Here is a 10,828-nt window from a genome sequence, read left to right as displayed (position 1 = left end):
CAAATCCAAAAATTCTTTCCACAGATTAAAAAAAAAAGAAAGAGAAAGAGAGATCTGTTTTACACAAATGAGTGTTTTCTTTGCTCTTAGATTGAACCCTAATCAAACTCACTTTGCACACATAAAATAAAGGTTGACGTCTGCACAAGCTGCTGGTAATAATAAGATAAAATAAAAATAACCACAATAGATATATAAAAAGCTTTAGAGGAAAAAAAAATAGGGGGGGACTCAATCACTTTGAATATTTTTATATTTTGTAAACACTTTTATTGGTTAATCAATTTTACGATCTTGCTGTTCATTGGCTGCACATTTACCTACATATTTATTCACCTCCTTCACCTGCAGAGATAATGAGCAACAACAACAAAAAAGAAACAAATGAATGAATAAATAGATAAACAACCCCCTCCAAGTATTTACCGATATTATTGCATCTTTGCATCTTGATTCCTCAAACTCGATCCTTAACATACAATCTCCAGTCAAACATGTCTTGTGGAGTTGCTTTTGGAACTCAATAAACTCTTCCTACAAAGAACTTTTTTTTTTATTCTTAATTCACATGGCCGACTCTACAATCATTTGTTGACACCATTAAAGAAAACAAAGGCTTTAGAGTATTAGAAAGATCAATCTTGTTCGTCTTCAACATTGATTTAAAAGTCAAAATTGCGGTCTGGTAACATTACAAATCTTTATGTGGCAATGAATGTCATTTGACAAACACTGCAAGAGGCGGGTTTTAACACAAGAAAGCCAAAACTAACAACCTTCCATATAGTGAATATGTATTCCCTGTTTTCAAGTGCATTTCTGCAGCTACCAGCCTCCTTTATTTTACTTGATAAATACCATTTGGTATGGTATGGTATGGGGTGGGGTAGAACAAATGATTTTTTTTATGTATATGCTTACATCTAACTTTTGGTTTTTTTTATTATAAACACTTTTTACAGCTGCATACTAGGTACGAAAAGCAGCCGCTTTCAAAATCAAAGGACCTTTTTTTTTTGTAGCATTCTCTGAAACATACAAGCGCGTGCTCGTGGATCGAATTGGGTCCTAAGCATATAGAGGGAGGATACATTGAAGTTAATTCAATTTACTACCGAATGTGTCTGATTCTTTTCTTTTTTTCTGGTATATTATATGAGCCAGCATTTATTACTTATCCGAGCATGTATAAGCAAAATGAGGATTTTATAGAGAGAGAAAGAGAGAGCAGGGCAGACAGTGTTTAAAGAAGCCGGAATAATAAGTGAGATATATTATCAGGCTGGAGTAGAGTAACAGATAACCATCATGTACTTTGAAAAAATGTTTACCAAAAAAAAAAGAATCATTTTGAGCAAAATGACAAATTAAATACAGAAAATCAGCTATATATCCACATACGTCAAGTAGAGTACTTTTATGTAAATAAGCAGCCTGGTAGAAGACATTACTATCCATCATTTTAATGCTGTTTGAAATTGATTGCTCAAATATTGATTACATTATCCCACTTTTTCACTCTAAAAAAAACATTTACTAATAGAAATCTAGATATTAACACCATATAGCGATGTTTGATCCAAAAATTCCCTCAGGACATAAACCAAAAAAATCGAAAATGTGTTCTTTTCTTTACTAAGTAAAGTTGTTGAACAAATTGATCGATGATGATTAGTGCTTATTTGACCAGCAACAGCCAAATATTCATGGAGATAACGAGAGATTTAAAAATGCCAATATCGATATTTACACCATATAAAGATGTTATTTAAATGCCCGACAGTAAAGATGTGTATCTCAAAAATTACTCGCACTGTTTGCATGGCAGGTTTTGTGATCATTTAGCACATAATACCAAAGCAAAGTATTAGATATATATTGAACCGTGGTATAATTTACGTCTAATAAAAAGTTGAAACTCGTTAATAACCTGGGTCATTAACTAGGTTCATTGCTTGGTTCATTAGCCCGCATTTAACCCGGTTCATTAGCCCAATTCATCACAGCAAAAGTTTGGTAACCTATTACTTTTAGTGCATGTGTTTTTTTCCCTCGACGAAATTTGAACCTTAAAACTGAAGATTCAAAGTTACAATATAAATAAATAAAAAATGAAAGAAAGAAAGAAATAATGTAAATGGTAGAATCTTTACAAATCCTCAGAGATTCTTAAGATGTATAAAAGCCTGACCCAAGATATTAAGATCTTACATCTGTGTTTTTTCTTTAAAGGTGTATAGAACATATGTATAGAAAACTGCTGGAGATGCTCTAATGATATCGATTTTGATATGTTTAGAATCAAATTGAAACTAACAGAAATATTAGGACAGTTTGATTCTTTTTTTTGTGCAGTCTAAATTCACTAGAGGTGTGCTGTATGGGTGAATACGATATGCATGTATTTCTCTGCTTCTTTAGAAGAAGAAGAAGAAGAAGAAAAAAAAAGACATTTTACCTCATTGTATCTTCCAACCCTTCACTATTATCACAAAGTGGTTTGGTATTACCATTAGAGAGAATAATTAAAACTACACACTCGCACATGTAGACGATATATTTCTTATATAAATTATGTGTGAGGATGTGCATGCAGGCCGTGATGATCTTTACAATCAATTTAAACTTGTGATTGTTGTAGCCTAAAGAAAAACTTTCTTTCTTTCTTTCTTTCCATTTTTGGCTCAAAATCTGTCATAGAATTACTTTCCGCACTACAAATTGTACAATATACACAGATAGACAATGAAATTTGATCTTATTCTAGGCAAATGTTGTACCTTTTAATAGTTTCCAATGATATCTTCTTGAGATAAAGTACGAGGATCCGAAAATAAGACGCGTTCATATATATAAATGTATATATGAGGTCTATTTGTTTGAATAGTTTGTCAACATACGATTAAATTCTTTATTTCTTATAAAAGGTTAGTCAACAGCTATTAAAGAATCTTAAAAAAATAATATAACTTATTTATAAAGTAAGTTGAGCAATTTTACTATATTTTGATCGATTGTTTTGATTGTTATTGATTCTAGTAATATATTCTTACTATTCACACTGTGGTCCCACATCATTTTATACACTTGTAAGCATAATCTTGAGAAAGGTTAATAATAACGATATAATATATATATATATTTGATTCTTTTGATTTGTTTCTTTTATATGTGCCAATATAAATAAATATTGAGTATTGAGTATTGAGTATTGAGTATTGAATATTGAATATTGAATATTGAATATTGAATATTGAATATTAAATATTAAATATGGATCCCCTGAAATATATAAATACATATATATAATATTCTTCCACTCCTTTCAATTGAGTTTGATGATGTCCATTATTATTTATATTTCTATTATCATTTCAAAATATAACAATAACAATAACAATAACAATAAAGGGGAAGGAGGAGTAGCTTCAAGTCTTCTTATGTGTATGTGGCTATAGAGCCTTTAATACACATTTACACATCGAGACACCAAGAGAGAGAATGGGAAAATAAATGAATTTATTATCACTATTATTATTTCTATTAAATATTAAAGACTTTTCTTTTAAAAAAAGATAATATAAGTACAGAGCTGTTAAGTAGAGATTTGTAGGAACAAGAATGAAAACAAAGAATATAGCCAACTTGACGAGCAAGGCAGAGCGTTTCGTGTTCTTCTTTTGAATGCAATAAACGGATCATAAATTCTTGTACATGCAATGTAATGTAATGTAGTGTAGTGTAGTGTATAGAATAGACTCTAGCCATTCTACACAAAATCCCTTGAATAAGGTGTGAATACTTTATTTATTTAGCTATTGATGAGCAATCCCTAATTAACCAAAAACTATGTGATTTTTTTTTGCTTCCTGGCGATCGTATCTCAGATCCTTTTCTTCTTTCCTTTATTTCCATGTTTTTTTTTGCAGTGTAAAGAAAAGGAAAAGCTTAAACAATCATTATACTTTAAGCATTGACTTTCTACTTGTAATGTACCTATGTATATCTTTAGATAATGTGTTAAAGGTTGAAAAAATATATATATAAATGCTTGTATGTGGTAGCTGTATTAATATTATTATTATTATTTTTTAAAAAAAACAAACAAACAATAATCTTAACCAAGTTTACTCACAAATTATTGTTTTAAGCATCATTTATTGCAGGTGCCGATCCCTCTCTCTCTCTCTCTCTCTCTGTGTGTGTGTGTGTGTCGGTCTATCTGTTACTATGTACCTATCTATACACACATGAATGCACATAAACATATACAAGTATATCTATGTGTCTATTTTAATAGACGGGACACATACAAAAATAATTAAATCCAAATAAAGAATTTGCTATATATATATATTTGCGGATAGAAGAAAATAGCAACAATCAAAAGTATAAAAGATTATTTTAGCTATTTAGCTATTTAGCTATTTTGTATCATTTACTTAAACCATGGCACATGTATATAGAAAGAATGAAATAAAAATTGTGTATAATCCAAGTGTATTAATTTGTATTGTAAAACTAATAGGTAAATAAATAAAGAAGATATTCTCAAGAAAGACCCTTTATATATACTTTTATGTATTTCTCATCTCCAAAAAGGCATGCTTTTGGTTGCAAGGGTCCCAATATTCTCTTGGGACTTTGATTGATTTATGTGTATCAACTTTCCCTTTTAACATGATTGCGGGGATGTCAATCAAAATGGGGAGTGAATATAGATACAAGCATTGGTATATGTATATGTATATGTATATGTATATGTATATATATAGGCATTGCTACGTATATAGATACAGGTATAGGTATAAGTATAGATACAGGTATTGAGGTATAGGTACTCGTATTGATATAGACATTAATATATATATAAGTGAGTAAGCAAGTGAATATAAAATAGGGGTATTTTAAAGAACTAGCTTACTGTGAATGCTGAAAGACCTAGACTCTTATTTGCCAAGACAATATATATATATATATATATATATATATATATATATATATAGAAGAAATAGGCACACCATATGGTACAGTCCATTTCTCATCATCCAAGAAAGAGAAATACAAAAATAAAATTCTAACGAGGCTTGGTTGAAGATCTCATATTGACCACAAACTGTGAGAAAACTAATAGAGACCGAGAGTGAGATTGGCAGTAAGCGTTAAAAGGTTAAAAATGGGTCAAAATGTGTCTTGCTGCCTTGTCAAATACAAGTACAGAATTGTCTTGACAATAATACTAATAATACTACTAAGAAATATGCTTATATAATTACTATATAATGTATCAATTTCATTGACATTAAAGTAAGGTAAGGTAAGGTAAGGCAAGGTAAAGCAATGTAATGTAAAGTAATGTATTTGATATATATATATATATATATGCCCAAGAGAATGAATCAAAAGAATGGACTAAAAATAATAAATATATGTAAAGAGAAAAAAAGGGTGTGGTCAGAATTCCCTTGCTTAGAACCATGAATAAAAAATAAAATAAAAGAAGCGGCCAAAAGGTCTATATAAACCCCCTTGTATAATTTCACTTCTCCCCATCTTGCCACATTTCACCTCTTCTTTCATTCTTGTATCCCTTCTATTTACCTTTTTTTTGCTATTTTTATTACCAGTACTTTTATTACCATTACCATTAACATTACTTAATATTCATTATCAAGAAATATGAAGTGTACTTTCTCCAAAGGCCTCTTGTTGACCGCTATTTCCATGTCAATGCTTGGTCAAATCATGGCACAATGCTCTTGTGAGCCATCTGATACTGTGTGTCAAACCAAGTGTGGTAAGTAGCAGGAACAGCAGTAGTAGCAGAATTATTAATTGACATATGCTAACCTCATTCTTTCTTGATATACCTATACATATAAATACATATAAATACATACATTTAAAGTTGAGACAACAAATAGCTGCATTGCCAATTGCAGCGGTAACGATTGTTTCTCGGGTTGTATCGCCTATCACTGGCCAGGCGTCGCTCCTCCTACTGCCGAGCAGAAAAAGAACGAAGAAGCCAAGAATCTTGTTTTGAGTCAAAAGGCAGCCCAGCTGGAAGATCCAGTCGAGACCCCAAAAGACACATCCCTTACTAATTCAGCCAAAGAACCTACTTCTGAGGAGACTGGAACACCAACACCCATTTCCGACAACCAAAAAGAAACAGAGACGGTCCCAAAAGCAGAACAAACAGCAGTTCCAAAATCAGAGCCAACATCAGAGCCAGCATCAGAGTCAGCATCAGTACCAGAATCAGTACCAGAATCAGAACCAACACCAGAACCAAAACCAACAGCACCAGAGACAGAGACAAAAAAAGAAATCGAACCCACATACTCTCCTCTTTCTTCTTCCCCTCCTACTCCTTCTCTGGCTCCTACTCCTCCAGCTGAAGAAAAAGAGACACCGATCGAAAACGAGCCCACCAAGACGATCGAGAAAGAAACCCAAAAGGCAACCTTGAATGCCTTGGAATCAGATTCGCCCGAGGTCATCAAACCGACCCCGCAATCTAGCCACGAAGCACCAGAAACGCCCAGCTCGGAGCCCACAGCCCCTCAAGTGCAAGAAACTCCTTCAAAGAAAATCATTGCAGCCGAATCGACTGTGGAGCCTAGTTCTCCTATTGAGCCATCTGCCACCGCAACCCTTCGCTCGATTGCTGACTCCTCTGAATCTGCTGCCACTGCTTTGGCTCAGTCTACTTCTGAACCCACATCTGACCACCCGTCTGCTACTGTTTCACACTCTGCTGACGATTCTTCTTCCGTCTCTGCCTCTGAACATACTTCTGCTTCCGCTGCGATCTTCCCCTCTCAATCTGCAGATTCTGCTACCACTACTCCTGCAGTTGTCCAAAGCCATATAGTTTCTCAGCATGACTCTTCTGCTCCTGCTCCAACATCTGTCGTCGGACTTCCATCCTTGTCTGACCACGTTCAGCCAAGTGCCACCGTGAGCCAACGTATTGTGAGCGGATCTGCAGCACCTGTCCAATCTGCAGCACCCACCACCGCCATCACCAACAGCCACGCCGTAGTGTCTTCGGTTGCATTGGCTGCCTCGGGTATTTCGATCCCTGCCAGCCAAATCCAGTCCGCAAGTGGTATACCTTCCGCACTTGCTGCCGTCAACACCACCTTGCCTGTTCTGGCTTCCCACACTGTCAGTGGAGTGTCTAACTTGCCATCAAATGCCTTGTCGTCGGCTGCACCTTCCAGTGTCGTGTCACTTAGTATCTCTGCTGCTCCCAGTCAGCTCAGCCAAACTGGATCTGTTCTCCGTAAGTACCTTTATTTTTCTTTGCTTTCTTTCTCTTATTTTCTTTGTAACTACAATTTGTCACTATTACTATTGCTATTTCTATTGCTATTATTTTGGGGGTAGATTCTAGAATTATTTTATTCGTCCCCTTCCTTTGCTTTACCTTCAAATCCCATCCCCTTACTTTCCCCTTTTCTGTTTCTCCTTCCCCTTTGTCTGTAGATTATTTCTATTATTATGATTATGATTAAGATTAGGATTAGGATTATTAATAGGATTAATTTGGTGAGAGATATATATATAATTTTGATGGCGTGTATATAATTATACTTATACTTATTCATTTTCATATCTGTATTTATAGGATCTACTTTACTTGCTTCAAGCACAGCTGCCTCGAGTATCGGGTCTCGTCCATTTGCAACTACCACTGTACCTACTTCCACAGCAGATATCTTGACAGTGTCTTTGGTTGGTCTGATGCTCTCAACTGTCTTTGGCTCTATTGCCTTGATTTAACAAATATACACCTATATACACTCATATACTCATACACTCATATATTCAAGCATTCATATATATATATATATATATGTGAGTGAGTGAGGGAGTGTGAGTGTGAGTATGAGTTTCATGTCTATCATCTTACCTTTATTTTCATTACTCGATCTCCTTTATTTCTATTTCTCTTTTAGTAGATTTTATTTTAAACCTTTTATTTCATTTCATTTTTATCAATTCATTTCATTTCATTTCATTTATTCGTTCGTTCGTTCGTTTATTTATTTTACAGCTATATTTTTCCCTTCTTTTATTTGATCTTATTTTTATATACTTGTTTCAAGTTCATCTCAAATTCATCTTTTATCTTGTTAGTTATTTATATAATAAATAAAGAAAATCGATAAATAATTCTACCACCAAGGCCAAAGAAGTTTTGATCTTACCATCCCATACATCAATTTGATCTTTTTCCTTCCTTTCTTACATTGGTATATGATAAATATAAAGTTGATTTTTTTTTTCATTTGTAATCTATATTTAATGATCGATTTATAGTTCAATAAATTCCAAAATATTAATAATAATGATAAATAGTAATAATAAAAAGTCTATGGCCGTTTTGTGTAATTAAATATATAAGTAATAATGAAATGTCACTAATAAACGAAACGAAACAGGCGAACAAACAAACAAACAAAAAAAAAAGAATGATAATGATTTGGGTGTAATATATATAAAAGATAACTAGGTTGGTCTCTTGCCTTCTTCTTATTCTTTCTTTTCTTTTTTCTATTGTATTTTATTCTACTCTTCTTCTTCCTTCATTTCTATACATACACACATACACACACACACATATATATATATACATATACATATAGATATCTATATATTTAAACAGACAAACCTCTCAAATTTAAACAAAAAAACACAAAGGAAGAGAAAGAGAGAAAGGCTTCAAAAAAGAAGAAGAAGAAGGAAAAGAAATGTTGGTGATGATGGTGATGGCGGTTATAGTGACGGTGGTGGTGGTGTATATGTAAGTGTAAAAGTATAAAAGTGTAAAGTGTGAATGTATATAGTGCAGTGCAGTGCAGTGTAGTGTAGTGTAGTGTAGTGCGGTGTAGTGTAGTGTAGTGTAGTGTAGTGTAGTTCGAGTGAGTATATTTGGGTAGATGTGTGGGTGTAGTGCGTGTGCGTGCGTGTGAAGAGATTGCTCGCTCGTTGTTGATGTTTTCTGCCTAAAGATGAGAATATACATACATACATATGCATACATATATACATATACACTCTCACAAAAAGAGAGATAGAGAGAGAAAGGAAGAGGGAAAAAAAAGCGTAGAGAATGCAGCGTGATGCAAAGAGAAGTAGATTCAGCTGATGATACACTGCTTCTTCGATCGTGGTTTGTATGTTTCAATGTACTTGAGTTGCTTGTTGTTGATCGCTCCCCGACGACGTTCACGAATATAAGCAACTGCATCGAGTGGAGGCATTCCATCTTCTATAAGAGCAATGGCTACAAGTACAGGTGCTCTAAGATACACAAACACATACACAGGATAAAATAATTAATGAAAAATGATGAGAAGATTAATAAAACTGTAACATTTTTTCGTTCTTTCTCGTTCACTTCTTCCTCTTCTTCTTACTTTTATAGTTTCTTTACAAATCTCACATATCACATATCACACATCACACACCACAAACTACGCACTACGCATTGCACATTATATACGCACACACACACACACACACACACACAAGAGACTTCATTCTTTCATTCCTTCCTTTATATATATGTATATGTATATGTATATTTACCTTCCCAGACCTGCCACACAATGGGTCGCAATGCACGGTTTTTGTTCTTCACTTTCTTTATTACCGAACCGTTCGTCGATCAACATAAGCCAAACATCGACGACGTGACTTGGTGGAGCTTCACCGTCCCCAAATACCCAATCATGCACCTCAATGCCCTTTGCTGTCAGGGGTTCCTTTGAATACGTGGCTTCACAGCACCGTACGACGTCAGTGACGTTCCAACGTTCAAATTCCTAAGTATATATATATATATATAGGTATATAGATATACACACATACATGTACATGTACATATACATATACAAATACAAATACATGTTCGTATATATATATAGAAAGTCAAAGAGAAAACCTTGGTTTATCAGATGTTGAAAGAATGAAATATGATAATAAAAATAAACACACACACACACTATACCATTATATACATATTCATATACATATACATGCGTGCGTATATACGTATCAGTACAACTTACCTGTATGTAGAGTGGAAGGTTGTTGTTGCTGGGTGCATCGACAATCAAAAACCGTTTGCCTTTGTGTTCAATGTAGGTTGGAGGGTTGATCAAAGGTCTTGGTGAACTGTGAGGTGCTGCTCTTGTGTACATTTTTTAGGAGACGAGAGAAGGAAAGAAAAATAAGAGAAAAATAAAGGAAGAGGGTCAAATAATGAACTGAAGAGAGAGAGAGAGGCAAGCAGGTAAGCAGACAGACAGACAGGCAGGCAGGCAGATTCTATCAGACAAGATCTCAATACTTTGCACACAAACAGACAAACACACATAAAATATAATAAAATACAAGAAGAAGAAGAAGAAGGTAAAAGACTATCTTGTATATACACATTGTATAAACATGTATAATAATACAAAGACTCTAATGTTTACCTTGATTCCAAAAAGATGTTTAGATGATAGAGTTCGAGGAGATTGAGATGAAATAAGCTGAAATCAACTTTTTGATTCTTTAAAGGGGAGAGAGAGAGAGAGAGAAAGGATGTCGGAAGATAATAAAGATGAAGTGAGTTTTTGTGTATGTATAATATAAAATATAAAATGTAATCAAGCTTGTGCGTATATATATATATGTATGTGTGTATGTATGTATGTATGTATGTATTTTTATATAATAATATAAATATAGATATAGGAAATAAAGGGAAGCAAATAAGAAATCTAGAGCGAGATGGTTGAATAGATTAAGAACTTAAAGACAA

The 10,828-nt window shown here is 33.7% G+C and overlaps 1 protein-coding gene across 1 annotated transcript; it reads right to left on the bottom strand.

Annotated features, from left to right (window-relative positions):
- Positions 1-8,675: 8,675 nt before the first annotated feature.
- Positions 8,676-10,572, bottom strand: PHYBLDRAFT_159770 (hypothetical protein). Its single transcript, XM_018434058.1, has 4 exons — positions 10,500-10,572; positions 10,089-10,347; positions 9,607-9,842; positions 8,676-9,318 (listed from the first exon to the last, which is right to left on the bottom strand). Exons 2-4 carry the CDS (start codon positions 10,218-10,220, stop codon positions 9,156-9,158), a joined length of 531 nt encoding a protein of 176 aa, XP_018287508.1. The 5' UTR covers positions 10,221-10,347; positions 10,500-10,572; the 3' UTR covers positions 8,676-9,155.
- Between the last annotated feature and the right edge of the window lie 256 nt (positions 10,573-10,828).

Source organism: Phycomyces blakesleeanus (assembly GCF_001638985.1).
Source record: "Phycomyces blakesleeanus NRRL 1555(-) unplaced genomic scaffold PHYBLscaffold_21, whole genome shotgun sequence".
Classification (NCBI taxonomy): domain Eukaryota; kingdom Fungi; phylum Mucoromycota; class Mucoromycetes; order Mucorales; family Phycomycetaceae; genus Phycomyces; species Phycomyces blakesleeanus.
The sequence above is the reverse complement of the archived record's forward strand: the minus strand, read 5'-3'. Positions and strand labels throughout refer to the sequence as shown.